Genomic DNA, 18,729 nt, shown 5'->3' with positions numbered 1-18,729 from the left:
CAGCCCTGTCTCTTTGGCCCTGGTGATCATCATCTCACCCTGGAATAGGACATGAAGCCCGGCCTCACTCACCTTCTCCTCGGGGGCTCACTTCATCCAGTTGCTTTATTTTTCAAAACAGATCTCTTGTGTTCCACCAGCCCCAGGCACACTCTTCAAGGGCCCGCCCGTGGAGAGAACCCTAACCCTGACTATGTCTGCCCCTAACTGCCCACCTCCAGCCCCCTCCTTCCCGCCCTTCCCTGAGACTCAGCCTGGTGACACTTTGCCCAGTAGAATGTGATCAGAGGGGTCTATGCCTGGGGCATCTCGGGGTTCCGTGGTGGCTCATTTGCCTCTGCTGTGAGAATAACATGACCCAGATTCCAGATGCTGCTTCAGCCAGGTCTTAGGGTGAAGAGGACCCATGGTGAACACCTGTGACTGGCCCAGAGTCAAGATGTAACATGAGTCCAAAAAAAATTGTAACTGGGAACCACTGAGATTTTTTTTTTTTTTTGCATGCTTGTTACACAGCATTACCCAGTGAATGCAAACTAATACATGGGGCTTCCCATTACTCTTAAAACCTAAAAGCCACAGTATGGTTCCAAATCCCTACTTTCATTTCCTTACAGTATCTTTGCATCCTCACAACAGGCCTATGTTCCTTTCCTTATCTCCCCACCTCCACCTCTGTTGTGTTGTTAACAACCACTTTGGACCTCACCTTGAAAGTTATTTCTTTAAGGAAAGGTCAACCAACCTCATGCCTCCCCTTCAGCATGATATAAAATTTGTAATTTTATAATTATTTTCTTGGTTGTTCAATTGCTATTTCTACCTCACATAAAGGCATAAACACAAATACAATTTCTTTTGCTTAGTTAACATTCATCCCTCCTCTGGCCACTACATAAACACACTCAAAAGAACGTACTTCCCTGGTTTTCCTAACTGTTGAATTCAAGAGCTAGCAAATTGCTGGTTCATAGTAGGTCTGCAATACATTTTTGTGAACAAATAAATGACTCAGAAAGGACCAAACACCATAGCCTAAAAGTATGATATAAAAGTAAATACAGCAATTATTAAACACATTTTCTGAGTGGAATCACCTGATGAAGTGTTGCGTTTCAGACAGTGGCTGGATCACAGTAATCTCGGCGTCACCCTTCTCCCATCCACCCAGCCTGCCTCAGGACAGCAGAGCAATGGTGCCTTCTGTAACTCCAGGCCTCGCAGCACACCTGGAGGGCTCGTCAGGCACGTGGATTGCTGGTCCACACAGAGTTCCTGACTCTGCAGACAAGGTGGGCTTCTAACCGATTCCACGGGGTCTCCTGCTCCTAGTCTGCGGACCACCTGTGAGCGCCACGGGCCTTAGATTGGCAAATCACTTTCACCTGGCGGTGGTCAGAAGAGCAGAGAAGCAACTTCTGTGCCCCAAGAGCTCCACATTGGTTACCACACCAAGGTCCAGGTTTGGGGTCCTCGGTCCACGTCCACCAGGCTCCACAGCCACCTCACGAGCCACTGCCTCTTCAGAAGCCAGGACTCTTCTTCACACACGAGGCACAGATGCCCCAGAAAGCACAACCTGTGTTTCCCGTTTTTCTTTTTAATCTATTTATTTATTTTTATGTGGTGCTGAGGATCCAATCCAGGCCTCCCGTGTGCCAGGCAAGCACCCTGAGCCGCAATCCTGGCCCTCCCTTTTTTCTTAAGGGTGCTGTTTGCTCAGCAGAATTGGGAGCAGAGAGGAAATGGAAACCTTACTTCAAAAATGAGGTCTGAGGTTGGGGTGTGGCTCAGTGGTAGCGCACTTGCCCACCATGCACGAGGCCCTGGGTTCCATTCACAGCACCACATACAAATAAATAAAATAAAGGTCCATCAACAACTAAAATATATTTTAGATTAAAAAAAATGAGGTTTGAACATGATGCACCTCAAGGGTGGGGAGGGGCGGCCCCCAGCTCCCTTCCAGCACACTGCGGCACGTCCCCGCACCAGATCCAGCTCTGTGCAGCCTCAATAAGGGCACAAAGGAGGCAGGGGCTTCTAACAGGGTCTTGAAGAATGACCATCTCAGCTGGAATGGCGGGTCACCAAGATCCCCTTTCTGGGAGTCCTAGGAAGGGAGAGGGATGGTGCCTAAGAGGTTGGGGTTGGCACTGGCAGTGAAGGTGAAAGGAGCAGGTGGTCAGGGGGGCGATGAGAAGATGTGGCTTGGAGGCTGGTCCAGCAAGGAAAGGCTGTTCACGTGCCCGTCCAGGTATGTTAAGTCCTAACCCCAGTGCCTTGGAATGTGACTGTCCTGGGAGACAGGGTCTTCAAAGAGAAAATCAGTCAAGCTAAGTCACCTGGGGATTCCATTCCAACAACTGTTGAACTTCTAGGACGCACACAGGCCGACTGCACAAGGCCCCCCAGGAGAAACAAGGAGAAGGCCAGACTCCCTGGGCTGGGGAGGCTTCAGGGAAACCAACCTGCCGACTCCTCCGTCTCCAACTCTGAGACCTCAGAAGGGCAAGAAGTCTCTGCGGAGCCCCCGAATCTATGGGACTTTGTTCTGGCAGCCTGAGCAGACAGTGCAGCCAGTACTGAAGCCCTGCAGATGGAAAGCAAGTGGTCGATAGGAGGTGGGGCAGGGACCCAGGGCGAGACGAGGGGGACAGCTCTGTCCTGTCCTATAGGCTAAAGGACATGGCCTGAGTACAGGCAGAAGGGCACCTCTCAGAGCCACATGTTCTACCAAATCCTCCTGGAGAGAGGTTGGGTAATGGACGCTGGCATCCAAGCCCCAGAGAGCCCCCTCTCCTGGGAGGCCCCCACCCTGCCATTCAGAGGACAGTGAGCGCAAGGAAGGGGAACCCTGGTGTCCTTGGGGTGATGGATAATACATCAGGCGTCAATCATGGGGTTATCGTAATTATTTGTGGAAACCTCAAACAGAAAACTTGATTTTATTTTTTTAAAAAATTCTTTTCACAAAGTCAGCGTGACAGTGTCGGCTCCAGAACTTAAAAGAATCGAGAGGATTTTAAACGCACAGTTTCTTAGTGAAACAAGCCAACACTGAAGCAATAGGAGGAGGGAGGAACTAAAAATAAGTCAGTCTCCTTTTAGCACCGAAGGAGCCTGAGGATCTTCTTGCAAGGTCGGCCTCAGCTGGCACCTGCCACCCTAGGGCAGCGCGGGGCTCACTGGGTGTCATATGTCCTCCCTCCCAGGCCCTGACTTTGGGCCTCTCCCTGGTCTCCTGGGCGTCCAGAGCCCCTGCCTGCCTCCAGTCCCACGGCTCCAGACACTCCAATCACAGCCAGACACTCGCGGAACAAGGAGATGGGGAGTTCTGCCAGGACATGCCAGGGTCCTACCTCTGCTCAAGGGTGACATGCAGCACGGACGTCCCCATGCACACACGCACTCACAAAACCCAGGCCACAAGCCCCAGATTAGCAGGCAGCGTGCTGCTCCCGCGCTCCTCCCTCGGCTGCGGCTGCTGGGTAAAGGCGGCATCTAGGAAAAGCCCAGGGCTGCCCGGCAGCCTGACCCCGGCAAGGTTGCCCACCTGGCCGTGGAGATGCTGCGGCTGTCCAGCGGCGGCCATTCCTCCCCGAGTGTCCTTTTAATTTAATTTTAAATACCTTTTCTTGAACGCCAAGCCCCACTTTAATCTCCTGGGTCTAAAAGCTGGTGTGACACCTGTCACACATCTGTCCACCCAGCCTGCCCGGCCTCACCTCAGCCTCTCTTGCTATTCAGTGCACCTCGTGACATCCGGCCCCTGGAACGGCATCCAGACTCACCAGGAAGAGAGGGGACAGGGCAGGGTTTCCCCCTGACCAAAACCCATTTCAGCTCCTGAAATGTACGTTTCTCACTTAATCCCAATTCTTCACACTTGTTTTAGGATCTGATTTAACATGAAATGTGAAATATTTGCTTTGTGACACTCAGGTTTGCTCCCACACTGATTCCACGGTGCTAATCCCCTCCGGAGTGCTGCAATTTAAGACTGGAGTTGGCAAGAAGCGCCTGCCCCCGGGGGGAGAAGCCGGGAGAAGCTTTTGCAGGAAAGCAGCCAATCCAGCTGCCCCAAGGAGCTCTGTGCTCCCACCCTCCCTCACAGCCCCCTGCGAACCTCGGAGGACTGAAAGCAGGAGGCCAAGGTGACACCTGTTCCCTGTAAGAAGTAAAAGGAGCAGCATCGAGTACCCTTTTCCATCTTTCTCTTCTTTTTCTAAGAGGCAGGGTGGTTACGATTGGTCCAGAGTGTGGCTCAATGGTACAACACTCCCTTAGTATGCGTGAGGCCCTGGGTTCAATCCCAGCCCCGCAAAAAATAAAAATAAAAAATTAGATTTCAGAGTCTTATATTAGGCTCAAATCCTGAATCTACCATTTTCTGTAATACCTCAACAAGAACAGATATTTTAACATTTCAGTAGATTTAGTCTTCTCCTCTGGAAACTGGTTGACAGGAGTACCTATCCTATATGGATTTGTATGAACTAATGGAGACACTTATGTAAAGTACCCAGGATAGTGATGGCATATAGGAAGTGATCAATCAAATAATTGCTAAAGATATTTTATTGTTATTTCCATAGAGGTTTCTTAAAAAGATGAAATAAGGTGATGAGTATCATTGTGGTAAAGAAGGTAGAAATTCAATGGGTGTAGTGGCACAAATCCTAGCAGCTCAGGGAGGCAGAGGCAAGAGGATTGCAAGTTTGAGGCCAGCCTCAGCAACTTAGTAAAACCCTGTTTCAAAATAAAAAATAAAAAGGGCTGGAGATGTAGCTCAGGAGTAAAGAAACCCTGGGTTCCATTCTCAGAACAAAAAGAAAAAGAAAAGTCAACTGACATGGTACTCATTTTATAGTTAAAACAACAAAGGTAATAGAAGTTTCTGTCACTTGAGCATAACAAGTCAACATGAAAAATGAAACCCAGCTTCATCAACACACCGAATCTTCATGCAGCTGTGCCCTGATACTGATGCTTTGGGGAAGCTCCCAGAGAGAGACCAGAACAGCAGTGAGTCCTCGTTAGCTCTGCTGATGGTTTGCCTGGGGAGGCTGAGGCTCAGACTCTCTGTTCCCAGGGAATACTGACTTTGTAACCCTCCGTTTATCTGTATCCAGTTTGGTAGTGTTGCAAACCAAGGCAAGCCTTGCCGGAAATACAGGCTCCCCGGTGCCTATACCACGCCCGAGTTTCCATGCATGCTGTAGAACACAAGGCATTGTCAACGATGCTCTCTGCAGCTTTGCAAACTGTGGGATGAAGACAAAACCAGAAGAGGGATGACTTCATTCCAGCTCTTTCTCAACCACCAATGTGAGAGGCTAAAACCAGAATAGAAGAAGAATTGAGTTAGCGATCCACAGAGGCAGGAATAGTCGGTCACAAGAGTTTTATGAACAAGAGCTAAAATTCCAGACTTAAGTTGTTGGTGATGCTCAGTGGTGATCCAGCCCATTCTGTGGCACCAGGTCTGCGTCCATCTTTGAGTTGATGGCACTTTGCTACATGGAGGGACGAGCATGGGTATGCTGGTAAAGGTTTAATAACTTCCTCTAGGAACAAAAGCCTTGATGTGTAGTGATTCCCAATTTTCATGATGTAAGTAGTTCTATTGGGGCCTTTTCCAAACTACCATGTGATGGCTATGAATGCAGAGTTGGGAAGGGCTGCGCATAACTAGGTTGGTGATTGACAAGGACACAGAGACAATCGGGGGAAAGACTAGAACAGGAGTTAAATAAATTAGAATTCAACAAAATTAAAAACTGAAGACAAAGTGGATAGGAAAAGTGGAGGTCACTGATTTAAAGATGTGGACATGCCCAAGAGTCACCTAAACACTGCAGAGGTGGAACCCAGAAGAGCCAAACTCTCAGCAGATCACCAGCCAAGCAATACCCAAAAGACTAGCTGAAAAGGTGAATCTAAAACCTTTTTTTTTTGTATTCATGAATAAAGCAAAATGAAGTCAAAAGATATAAGATTTTCTGAGCTTAAAATTAGAGAGTACAAAATCAAATTCTACTCATATCTTTAATTATGAACATTAGTGATTTGTTCCTAGATTTTTCAATTGCTCCCACCTCAATTTCTTCCTCTGTGAAATAAAATTGTCAATTATGAATTTTCCACCCCACAGTGCAGTACAACTAACTTTTAAAATGAGTAACAAACCACAGAAACTTCACCAAGGGCATTTTTCACTTAACCTAAGATGGCTATAGCTCAGAATTTAGAATATAACTCACTTTTCACAGATCAACTTCATAATCTCTAGCAACAAACAAAGGCTGAAAAATATATATTTTTTTAAATGCCACTTTAGGGTAACTTGGAAAAAATATAAAAAATCTATTTGGAGGTTTAAAAGAACCAAAAAGCTTGCAAGGACTTGAAAGAGCAAACTTCAAGAGGAAGGACCACGTCAATTTTTCCCTAAGTAGTTTATTCAAAAGTAACAGCAAGAAGGATGAGAATCTGAGAAAAGAATCCAGGAGGAAACTCAAAGAGCTGGGAAGATAGGCATTCAGGACCCACCAAGGACTCAATACACACATGAGGCTTCCAGCTAGCACCCCTAAAGAGTTCCTCTTAATATACACTTTCCTAAGTAGGAGTGAATGGAAATACCCAGGCCTTTATAAAAACCAAGGCTGAGTTTGAATCAACTCAACTTCTGATTAAAGTCTATATTAACTGCTGACAGAGCAAAAGCAAATTCTGTTGGGAGGAAGGAAAAAAAATCATTCAAATCTTAAAAGATTTCTATGTTTATAGACAATGCCTATAACTCAATCAAAAATAAGTAGGCAGAGTCAATCAATAAAATGACAAGAATGTGGCAAAAAACAAACAAAAAAAGAAGCCCACAAGAGTTTGAGATATCAGAATGTCACAATATGGATGTAAAATAACTGTGGTTAACATGTTCAGGAAATAAATGAGAATATGGACAATTTCGGTTTAGAATTAGAAATTATTTTTTTTAAAGGAACAAATGGAATTTAACAGGAAAATTATCAAAATTAAGTACTCGGTAGATAGGCTTAACAAGAGACTCAAAAACAGAAAAGAGATTTAGTTAAGTGGAACATAGTTAATACGAAAAATATCCAGACTGAAGGACACAGATCCAAAAGTACGGAAAGTAGGGAATAGAGGGTAAAAGACACTTAAAGCAAGAAAATGGGGTCTCAGAAAGAGAAGGGTGAGGTCATCAGGTGAGAGGTGAACTGTACAATGTACCATGTGAACTTGGCCAAGCCAGTACTACTGTTGCCAGTTTCCGTCCCTGGCTCGCAGGGATGGCTGTCACAGGAGACACTCCCAGATTCAGAAGGCGGCCGAAAATAGCTGTTGCGTTCCTTTCACGCTCAGGTCAAGATAGGGAACACGGAGCTGCTGCAGTCACAGCTGCCTTCCTCTTTGACCTGTAGCATCCGCCAGCTCCTGTCAGTTTTCCTTTCTCAGTCTCCTCAACTCCTGGGTCAGGTGCATATGCAGCTCCAGGAAGGGTGGCGGGGGGGCTGCTTGTGCAGGACACCTGTCATCCAAGTTGCACCCTGGGAAGCAACGGGAAACAGAGGGGGGTTCCAGCCCATCTAGCACATCCCATCTTCTCTTCCTACTTGTCTGTCCTGTTGACTGTGGCTGAGGCCATAAACAGGGGACAACCTGAGTCTATCAGACCAGTTTGGATGATTTTCTAAGGTCAAAACCCTATTTTAAATAAAAATAAATAATTTTTTTTAAAAATTTCTATTTTAAAAACTGAGTGTGTCTGTGTGTGTGTGTGCACACGCACGTACACAGCTCTTAGTGATTCTGTTTCTATCATTAGACCTTCTTCTAATTGAAAGAAGCAATATTTGAAGAGATGGTAGCTGATAATCTTCCCAAAATGTATAAAAGACGCCAAAATACAGATAATTATAAGTATAAAGAAGCATACATCCCAGAAAAGCTGCTGAAAACCAAACACAAATAGTACTTTCTAAAAATCAGAGAATGACATTAAATGCTGATGAGGATATGGAGTGACAGGAACTCTCTTCATAGCTGGTGGAAATGGAAATGGTAGTTTGGCAGTTTCTTTCAAAACTAAACACGCTCTTATCATATGATCGAGCTACTGCATTGCTTAATGTTTACCCAAAATAGCTGAAAATGTATACCAACACAAAACATGCATATGGATTTTTAAAATTTTTTTAAATTTTTTAATTCTAATTCGTTATGTGTGACAGCAGAATACACTACAATTCATATTATACACACAATTTTTCATATCTCTGGTTGTACACAAAGTATAGTCACACCATTCGTGTCTTCATACGTGTACTTAGGGTAATGATGTCCATCTCACTCCACCATCTTTCCTACCCCCATGGTCCCTCCCTTCCCCTCCCTCCCCTTTGCTCAATCTAGAGTTCCTCTAATCCACCCATGCTCCCACCACAACTCCATTATGAATCAGCCTCCTTATATCATAGAAAACATTCGGTATTTGGTTTTGGGGGATTGGCTAACTTCACTTAGCATTATATTCTCCAACTCCATCCATTTACCTACAAATGCCATGGTTTTATTCTCTTTTATTGATGAGTAATATTCCATTGTGTATATATGCCACATTTTTTTAATCCATTCATCTACTGAAGGGCATCTAAGTTAGTTCCACAGTTTAGCTATTGTGAATTGTGCTGCAATAAACATTGATGTGGCTGTGTCCTTGTAGTATGCTGTTTTTAGATCCTTTGGGTATAGACCAGGGAGTGGGATAGCTGGTTCAAATGGTGGTTCCATTCCCAGTTTTCCAAGGAATCTCCATACTACTTTCCAGATTGGCTGCACCAATTTGCAGTCCCACCAGTAATATATGAGTGTGCCTTTTCCCCGACATCCTCGCCAACACTTATGTTGTTTGTATTATTAATAGATGTCATTCTGCCTGAAATGAGATGAAATCTTAGTTTTGATTTGCATTTCTCTAACTGCTAGAGATGTTGAACATTTTTTCATTTATTGATTGATTTATTATATATCATCTTCTGAGAAGTGTCTGTTCAATTCCTTGGCCCATTTATTGATTGGGCTATTTGTTTTTTTGGTGTTATAGACTTTTGAGTTCTTTATATATCCTAGAGATTAGTGCTGTATCTGATGTGTGAGTGGTAAAAATTTGCTCCCAAGCTGTAGGCTCTCTATTCACCTCACTGGTTGTTTCTTTTGATGAGAAGAAGCTTTTAAGTTTGAATCCATCCCATTTATTGATTCTTGATTTTAATTCTTGTGTATAGGAGTCTTATTAAGGAAGTCAGGGCCTAATCCAACATGACGAAGATTTGGGCCTACTTTTTCTTCTATTAGGCACGGTGTCTCTGGTTTAATTCCTAGGTCCTTGATACACTTTGAGTTGAGTTTTGTGCATGGTGAGAGATAGGGGTTTAATTTCATTTTGTTGCATATGGATTTCCAGTTTTCCCAGCACCATTTGTTGAAGAGGCAATCTTTTCTCCAGTGTATGTTTTGGCGCCTTTGTCTAATATAAGATAACTGAAGTTATGTGGGTTAGACTCTGTGTCCTCCATTCTGTACCATTGGTCTACCTGTCTATTTTGGTGCCAATAGCCTGCTGTTTTCGTTCCTATTGCTCTATAGTATAGTTTGAAGTCTGGTATACTGATGCCACCTACTTCACTCTTCTTGCTAAAGATTGCTTTAGCTATTCTGGGTCTCTTATTTTTCCAGATGAATTTCATGATTGCTTTTCTATTTCTATGAGGAATGCCACTGGGATTTTGATTGAAATTGCATTAAAGCTGTATAGTGCTTTTGGTAGTATCATCATTTTGACAATATTAATTCTGCGTATCCAAGAACAAGGTAGATCTTTCCATCTTCTGAGGTCTTCTTTAATTTCTTTCTTTAGTGTTCTGTAGTTTTCATTGCAGACGTTTTTCACCTCTTTCATTAAGTTGATTCCCAAGTTTCTTTTTCTTTCTTTCTTTCTTTCTTTCTTTCTTTTTTTTTTTTTTTTTTTTGGAGGCTATTGTAAATGGGGTAGTTTTCCTAATTTCTCTTTCAGAGGATTTGTCACTGATATACAGAAATGCCTTTGATTTATGGGTGTTGATTTTATATCCTGCTACCATGAACTATGTTGAATAGAAGCGGTGAAAGAGGGCATCCCTGTCTTGTTCCAGTTTTTAGAGGGAATGCTTTCAATTTTTCTCCATTTAGAAAGATGTTGGCCTGGGGCTTAACATAGCCTTTATAATATTGAGGAATGTTCCTGTTATACCTAGTTTTCCACGCATTTTGAACAATAAAGGGATGCTGTATGTTATCAAATGCTTTCTCAGCATCTATTGAGATGATCATATAATTTTTATCTTTGAGTCTATTGATGTGACGAATTACATTTATTGATTTCCATGTTGAGCCAACCTTGTATTTCTTTAGTGTTCTAAAGATATTTTTGATGTATTTTTGCATTCAGTTTGCCAGAATTTTATTGAGAATTTTTGCATCTATATTCATTAGAGATATTGGTCTGAAGTTTTCTTTCTTTGATGTGTCTTTGTCTGGTTTTGGAATAAGGGTGATATTGGCCTCATAAAATGAATGTGTTTGGAAGTGTTCCCTCTTTTTCTATTTCATGAAATAGTTTGAGAAGTCCTAGTATTAGTTCTTCTTTAAAGGTCTTATAGAACTCAATTGTGTGTGGCATCCTCTATTTCCTTGCTTGAAATTGATCTGTTTAAATTGTGTATATCAGTTTAGGTATATCATATGCCTCTAGAAATGTGTTGATGTCTTTGATATTTTCTATTTTATTGGAGTACAAATTTTCAAAATAGTTTCTAATTATCTTCTGCATTTCTGTAGTGTCCATTGTAATATTTCCTTTTGCATCATGCATGTTAGTATTTTGAGTTTTCTCTCTCCTTCTCTTCATTAGCATGGCTAATGGCTTATCAATTTTATTTATTTTTCCAAAGAACCAACTTTTTGTTTTGTCAATTTTTTCAATTGTTTCTTTAGTTTCAATTTCATTGATTTCATCTCTAATTTTAATTATTTCCTGTCTCCTACTGCTTTTGAGGTTGATTTGTTCATATCTTTGAGATTTAATATTAGGTCATTTATTTGTTGACTTTTTCTTATTTGAAGGAATGAATTCCAAGCAATGAACTTTCCTCTTAGCACTGCCATCATATTGTCCCAGAAATCTCAATATGTTGTATCAGTGTTCTCATTTACTTCTAAGAATTTTTTAATCTCCTCTTTGATATCTTTTGCAACCCATTGTTCATTCAATAGTGTATTATCTAATCTCCAAGTGTTGGAGTAACTTTTATTTTTTATTTTATCATTGGTTTATAATTTCATTCCATTGTGGTCTGATAGAATGCAGGGTAGTATCTCTACTTTTCTGTATTTACTAAGGTTTGCTTTGTGGCATAGCATATGATCTATTTTAGAGAAGCTCTGCTGAGAAGAAAGTATATTCACTCTTCAATGGATAATACACTCTATGTATATCAGTTAAGTCTAAGTTATTAATTATTGAGTTTCATAGTTTATTTGTTTAGCTTTTGTTTGGTAGATCTATCTATTGGTGAAAGAGGAGTGTTAAAGTCACCCAGAATTATTGTGTTGTGATCTATTTGACTCTAGAACTTGAGAAGAGTTTGATTGATGAATGTAGATGCTCCATTGTTTGGTATGTATATATTTATAACTGTTATTTCTTGTTGACGTATGGTTCTGTTAAGTAGTATGAACTTTATCCTTTTTGATTAACTTTGGCTTGAAGTCTACTTTATTTGATATGAGGATGAAACCCTTCTTGCTTATGTAGGCCATGTAAATGGTATATTTTATCCCAACCTTTCACCTTCAGTCTATGGGTGTCTTTTCCTATGAGATGAATCTCTTGAAGGCAGCCTATTGTTGGGTCTTTTTTAAACCCAATCTACCAGCCTATGTCTTTTGATTGATGAGTTTAAGCCATTAACACTTAGGGGTAATATTGAAATATGATTTGTATTACCAGACATTTTTGTTTATTTTTTGGTATTTAGCTTGACTTGATTTCTCCTTTGGTTGGCTTTTCTTTTATTGGAGTTCTTCCCTTCACAGATTTTTATTGTTGGTTTTCTTTTCCTCCTCATGGAATATTTTGCTAAGAATGTTCTGTAGTATAGCCTTTCTTGCTGTAAATTCTTTTAGCTTTTGTTTATCATGGAAGATTTTTATTTCACCATCAAGTTTGAAGCTTAACTTTGCTGGATATAAGATTCTTGGTTGGCATCCATTATCTTTTAGAACTTGGTGTATGTTGTTCCAGGATTGGCCGTGGCTTTGAGAGTCTGGGTTTAAAAATCTGCTGAGATCCGAACTGGTCTTCTCTTACAGGTAATCTGATTTTTCTCTCTTGCGACCTTTAAAGTTCTATCCTTATTCTGTATGCTAGGCATTTTCATTATAATGTGTATTGGTGTAGATCTGTTGTAATTTTGTACATTTAGTGTCCTATAGGCCTCTTGTCTTTGATTTTTCCAATTCATTCTTCATGTCTGGGAAATTTTCTGATATTATTTCATTGAAGAGATTATGCATTACTTTGGTTTGAAACTCTGAACCTTCCTCTACCCCAATAAATATTAAATTTGATCTTTTGATGGTACCCCATTATTCTTGGATGTTCTGTTCATAGTTTCCTACCATCTTCCCTGTGAGGTCAACTTTATTTTCAAGATTGTATATTTTGTCTTCATTGTCTGAGGATCTGTCTTCCAAATGGTCTAGTCTATTGGTGATGCTATCTATTGAGTTTTTTAATTGGCTTATGAATTCTTTCATTTTAAGGATTTCTGTTTGAGTTTTTTTAAAAATATCTCTCTTTCTTGAAGTAGTCTCTTGCAACTTTTATTTTCTCTCTTATCTCTTTGTTGGTGTGATTGACTTGGCCTGTAACTGCTCACTTAGGTTGTTCTTTAATTCCCAAATCATTTTAGTTATGCATATTCTGAACTCCTTCTCTGACATTTCACCTACTTCACTATCTATGGGTTCTATTGTTGTAGTTTCTTAGTTTGTTTGGGTCACTTTCCTTCTTTTTTTTCCCGTGATGTCTATGTGTCTTCCTCTCTTGCAGTGTGGATCTGAGGTATTACAGCTTCTGCCCTATTGTCTTAAATGTGCCTACAGGTTACCAATACCTCACTTTTAAGGGAAAAATTAATATTATAGCACTCAATGTACCCAATGTGCAGCCATATATCAGCTTCTATTTTTACATTTACACTTTTGTCATTATAAACAGAAATGATGAGCTCAGTTATCTTCACCATATTAATCAACAGGTTTGTGTAATGGTTTATAGTTTCAAATGGTGAAAGGGGGACTGGGAGGTTGGCTGAATGTTTATGAGGTAGGATGTGAGAATATGGATGTATTATATTATGAGTGAGAGGATAACCATAGGAAATTAGCTGTTAGTAAGAGAAACAAGAGATAGGCAAGACTCCCTGTTACCTCAGCAACAGGATAACTGTTAGCACCCCTAGTAGAAAAACCTCTGGTGCAGCCAGGCCACAGGGACCTTGTGACATCTTACCATTTCTTATTGTTGTCTCTTGATAGAAGCAGCGATATCCCAGTTTCTTGGCAGTGGTAGTCTCAAGTCTGTATGTTTCCTGATGTTGGGCTGTGGAGCCACGCTTTGGTGAATAAGGAACCCAATGCAGGGTGGCTCACAGTGTGGGTACATGGTGGCTCTGCCCTGGAACTCTGGGCTGTGGGTGCGGGGTGGCAGCCTTTAAGATTCTCTAAGATTCTGTATGCTAGGCATTTTTATTATAATGTGTCTTGGTATAGATCTGTTGTAATTTTGTACATTTGGTGTCCTGCAAGCCTCTTGCATTTGATTTTCCAATTCATTCTTCATGTTTGAGAAATTATCTGATATTATCTCATTAAAGAGATTATGCATTCCTTTGGTTTGAAACTCTGTGCCTTCCTCTATCCCAATAACTCTTAGACTTGGTCTTTTGATGCTATCCCATAATGCTTGGATGTTCTGTTCATAGTTTCTTACTATCTTCTTCGCTGTGTGGTCAACTTTATTTTCCAGATTGTATACTTTGTCTTCATTATCTGACATTCTGTCTTCCAAGTGAACTCGTCTGTTGATGATGCTTTCTATTGAGTTTTTTTTATTTGGTTTATTGCTTCCTTTATTTCAAGGATTTCTGATTTTTTTTTAGAGTCTCTCTTTCTTGAAGTAATCTTTTGCTACCTGTATTTGCTCTCTTATCTCTTTATTGAAGTGATCAATTTTTGCCTGTGCTTGCTCTTTCAGGTCATTCTTTAATTCACAGATCATTTTAATTATGAACATTCTGAACTCCTTCTCTGGCCTTTCATCAACTTCACTGTCCATGGGATCTATTATTGTAGTATCCTGGTTTTTTGGGACACTTTCCTCCCTCATTTTTTCATGTTGTCTATGTGTCTTCCTCTCTTGCGGATCTTGTGGATCTGAGGTATTACGGTTTCTACCCTATAATCTTGTAGTATCTGTGAAGATTATCTGTACCTCACTATGATGCTGGGTTTCCAGACCCTGAAGGTGTCCCACAATGGATGCTACTGCAAATAAAGATGGTGGCAGCAATAATGGAGGTATCTCGAGATAGCAGTGGAGGTGCCCCAAGATGGACGCAAGGTCTTTCAGAGATGGGGCTGAAATGGCTTTGGGATGCCTGCTCCGAAAGGTAGCTGTTTCTAGGCCCTGTCTGTTGTCGAAAGGAAGAGGCTACTTCGTGGGGAAGACTATGGCGATATCTATAGTGTCCCAAGATGGAAATGGGTTAGGCCTGGGCTCCTGGGGGCGGGGTGGGGGTGACAAACTCCCACGTACCCTGTACCTGGGTCCAGCGCAGGTGGGCAGAGGCAGATCGGGGACCAGACTAAGCACCAATGGGTGTCTGTAGGTGGCAGGATGGATCGGGGCCTACCCTGGGCTTCACATGTTTATAGTCTCTTTATTCATAACTGCCAATACTTCAAAGCAGCCAAGACATCTTGCAGTAGGTAAACAGACGAGTAAACTGTGTTACATCTAGATAAAGGAATATTATTCAAGCACTAAAAAAAATGAGCTACTATTCACGGAATGGGGGATGGGGGTAGGGGGGATCCTAAAATTCATTTGGAAGAATAAAAGACTCAAAATAGGCAAAGCAATCCTGAGTAAGAAATGCCACACTGAAGACATCACAATACATGATCTCAACTTATACTACAGAGCTATAATAACAAAAACATCATGGTATCAGCATCAAAACAGGTACAAAGCCCAGTGGAACAGAACAGAAGACCCAAGACAAACCCACATAGATACAGTCTTCTGACACCCAACAAAGGTGCCAAACACATATGTTGGAGAGAAGACAGCCTTTTTAACAAACAGTGCTGGGAAAACTGGATGTCCATATGTGGAAGAATGAAACTAGATATCTGTCTCTCACAAAAGTCAATTCAAAGTGCATCAAAGACCTAGGAATTAGACCAGAAATTTTGCAACTGCTAGAAGAAAACACAGATCAGCACTGCAACATGTTGGCAACAACTTTCAAACCCAGCTTCATTTCTAATTACTTGACTCAAATCCTTGCACAAATGATATGACAGAATATAAAGTGTGCTCATTCCAAGCTTAAAAAAAATTTACTGACCCCAGACTACTATACTGCCGCAGTCTGGCTAGGCACAAATAACCGAGCTGCCAGGAAGCACTTGTAGGTTCAAAACAGCAACTCTTTATTGCTGAATTCCACCAGCACACTCCACACAGGCTCCCCCAGAACTCTTCTGAATGCCACCCATGCGGCTCCTCCAGGAACACACCACCCACCAACTGGAACTCCCCCTACGGGGACAGTAAAGGTCTAATATACAATTGAATCAATCCAGCATCATCTTAATGGCTCACCTCTCAACCATTAATTCTGGCAAAATGCCAGGGACCATTCCAACTGGGCTGTGGCTCTCAACACTATACACACAAGGTATCTAACTTCAATTTTAAAAAATTGAAGAAGGATAATATGAAAATGGCAAAAAGATAAATAAATGGCATACTCAAAAAGAGGCAAAGCAGGGGTTGGGGTTGTGGCTCAGTGGTAGAGTGCTTGCCTAGCATGTGTGAGGCACTGGGTTCGATTCTCAGCATGACATGTAAGTAAATAAAAAAGTAAAGTCCATTGGCAACTAAAAAATATTTTTTAAAAAAGAGGCAAAGCCGTCATCAGAACCAGACTTTCATGGGAAGGGCTATGATAGACAAGGCAAAGACAGGCAAGATCAGAGATTGCAGCTGTTGAGAGTCAAATGAAAATGCTACAAAAATAAAAAAACAAAGAATGTCTTCTGAGCTGGGGTTGTGGCTCAGAGGTTGAGCACTTGCCTAGCATGCATGAGGCACTGGGTTCGATCCCTGGCACCACATTAAAAATAAGCAAATAAAATAAAGGTATTGTGTCCATCTAAAACTAAAAAAAAAAAAAATTATTTTTTTAATAAAAGAATGTCTTCCATGATCTCATCAGTAGATCTGACCCAGAGATGTGAAGTCAATAGTTTACCCAAGCTGAAACACACACACAAAAAAACACGCACACACCCTTTATATACCATATTAAACCAGCTGAAAACAAAAGACAATGAGAAAATCTTGAAGGTAGCCAGAGAAATGAAACACTACATAAAACATATGAAAGGAAAATTAAGCAGTTTTCTCTGAACTCATGCAGGCTAAAGGTAATAAGGTAGCATCTTTCAAGAGGTGAAAGTAATAAAAAGGAAAAAACTCAAGCAGAATTCTCTACACAAGATCAAAAGTAAAGGAGACCTGACTCTATGCTGTTTTATAAGGAACTTCCTTTAAGTATAAAGACAAAGATAGGTAGAAGGTAAAAAGATGGGGAAAAAAATAAACCATGCAAACACTAACCAAGAGAAAGCTGGTGTAGCTATATCAATATCAGACAGATTTCAAAACAAAAGATAAATAGGAATATAATGGTAAAGGGGATAATTCTCCAAGAAGACAGAACAACTCTCAACACGTACATACCTGGGGCCAGGGTTGTGGCTCAGTATTAGAGTGCTTACCTAGCATGCATGCAGCACTGGGCTCGATACCCAGCACCACATTAAAAAATAAATAAACAAATAAAATAAAGGTATTGTGTCCATCTACAACTAAAGCAATAAACATAAAAACATGTACATACCTAACAACAGAACTTCAAATTTTTGCAAGAAGCAAAAATTAACATAAATTAAAGAAGAAATAGATAAATCCACAATTATGTTGGAGATCCCAATACTCTTCCCTCATAAATCAACAAAACAAGAAAACAGAAAATCAGTAAGAATATAGACCTGACTAACATGATCAATCAAATTGACCTAATTGGTATTTATAGAAAACTCTGCCCCAAAGCAGAATACACATTGTTTACAAGTATACATCAAACATTCATTGAGATAGACTGTATTTGGACCATTAAAAAAAAAAGGCTTAACAAATTTAAAAGAATAGAAATCATACAAAGTATTCTCTCAGACCAAAAGAAGTAATAGAAAGATTTCTGGAAACCCCACAATATTTGGAAATAAACTTCTAAATCAAAGAAAAAGTCTTAAGGTAAATTAGAAAATATTTTAAACTATGTAAAAATGAAAATATAGCATCAAAATTTATAGGATGTCCATCTTAGGCAGATTTATCTGCCCTTGAGTACATACCCACTATAGGAAAGAAGTAATCCAGACTTTGAGGATGGTACTAGAAGATCTCAGGAAATGACTATCTCCCAAGTTAACAAGTGAATTACAACTCCAACAGAGAACATAGGAATGTAGCCTTTGAATCACCACTTTAAAAGCCATTCTGATGGACAGAATGACAATCTCTGAGACAGGAATTCCCTGTATTTCTCCTTTGCTAAAAAAAAAAAAAAAATTGTAGGATGTAACCAATGCAGCATTCAGTGAGAAATATGTAACACTAAACATGTCAAAAGGAAGGAAAGAAGAGCAGAGGCCAATGAAATTACAAAGTGAAAAATGAATGCATAATAAAACATTTTCAGCCAAACAGGATCTGACAAAATTCATCATCACTGGGCCTACCCTAAAGAAAATTATTAAAACAAGTCTTTGAATAGAAGCAAAGTGATCCCAAAGGAGAACACAAAGATAGAGCGTATTAGTTTCCTATTGCTGCTACAACAAATAAAGAGAAGTGACTTAAAAGAACATGAATTTATTCCGATAGTCTTAGAGATTAGAAATCCAAATGGGTCTCACAGAACTACACTAAAGGTGTCAGCAGTTTGTATTCCTTTCTGGAGACTCAGTGGAGGATCCATTCCTGACTTTTCCAGGTCCAGCCATCTCACCTGGAATCATGGTAGCACACCAGTGATGTGGGGCTGGGTCTCACACGGCCATTCTCCTCTTCTGCCTCCCTCTTACACATTTAAGGACACTTGTGACTGAGCCCTTCCAGGATAATCCAGAATAACTGACCAGCAGTCTCAATCCCTTCTGGACTCTTAACTCTCCTTGGTCGTAGAACCTATCACAATCACAGCGTCCAGAGATTAGGTGCAGACATCTTGGGGGTAG

The 18,729-nt window shown here is 40.8% G+C and overlaps 1 protein-coding gene across 7 annotated transcripts in view; it reads right to left on the bottom strand.

Annotated features, from left to right (window-relative positions):
- LOC144365983 (uncharacterized) overlaps positions 1 to 18,729 on the bottom strand; it is a 114,892-nt gene that overhangs the window by 2,760 nt on the left and 93,403 nt on the right. The window contains exon 4 of one of the 7 annotated variants that reach the window (XM_078018842.1): positions 3,557 to 7,580. The exons of 4 other annotated variants lie outside the window; for them this stretch is intronic. In XM_078018842.1, coding sequence (XP_077874968.1) covers positions 7,471 to 7,580 — 110 coding nt within the window. In that variant the 3' untranslated portion in view covers positions 3,557 to 7,470. Of the gene's footprint in view, positions 1 to 3,556; positions 7,581 to 18,375; positions 18,680 to 18,729 lie in introns of those variants that run through there. 2 more of the 7 variants (XM_078018843.1, XR_013424731.1) reach the window with 2 other exon arrangements.

The sequence above is a fragment of the Ictidomys tridecemlineatus genome, chromosome 8, assembly GCF_052094955.1.
Source record: "Ictidomys tridecemlineatus isolate mIctTri1 chromosome 8, mIctTri1.hap1, whole genome shotgun sequence".
Taxonomy (NCBI): domain Eukaryota; kingdom Metazoa; phylum Chordata; class Mammalia; order Rodentia; family Sciuridae; genus Ictidomys; species Ictidomys tridecemlineatus.
Note: the sequence above shows the minus strand (reverse complement) of the source record. Positions and strands in the feature narration are given on the sequence as shown.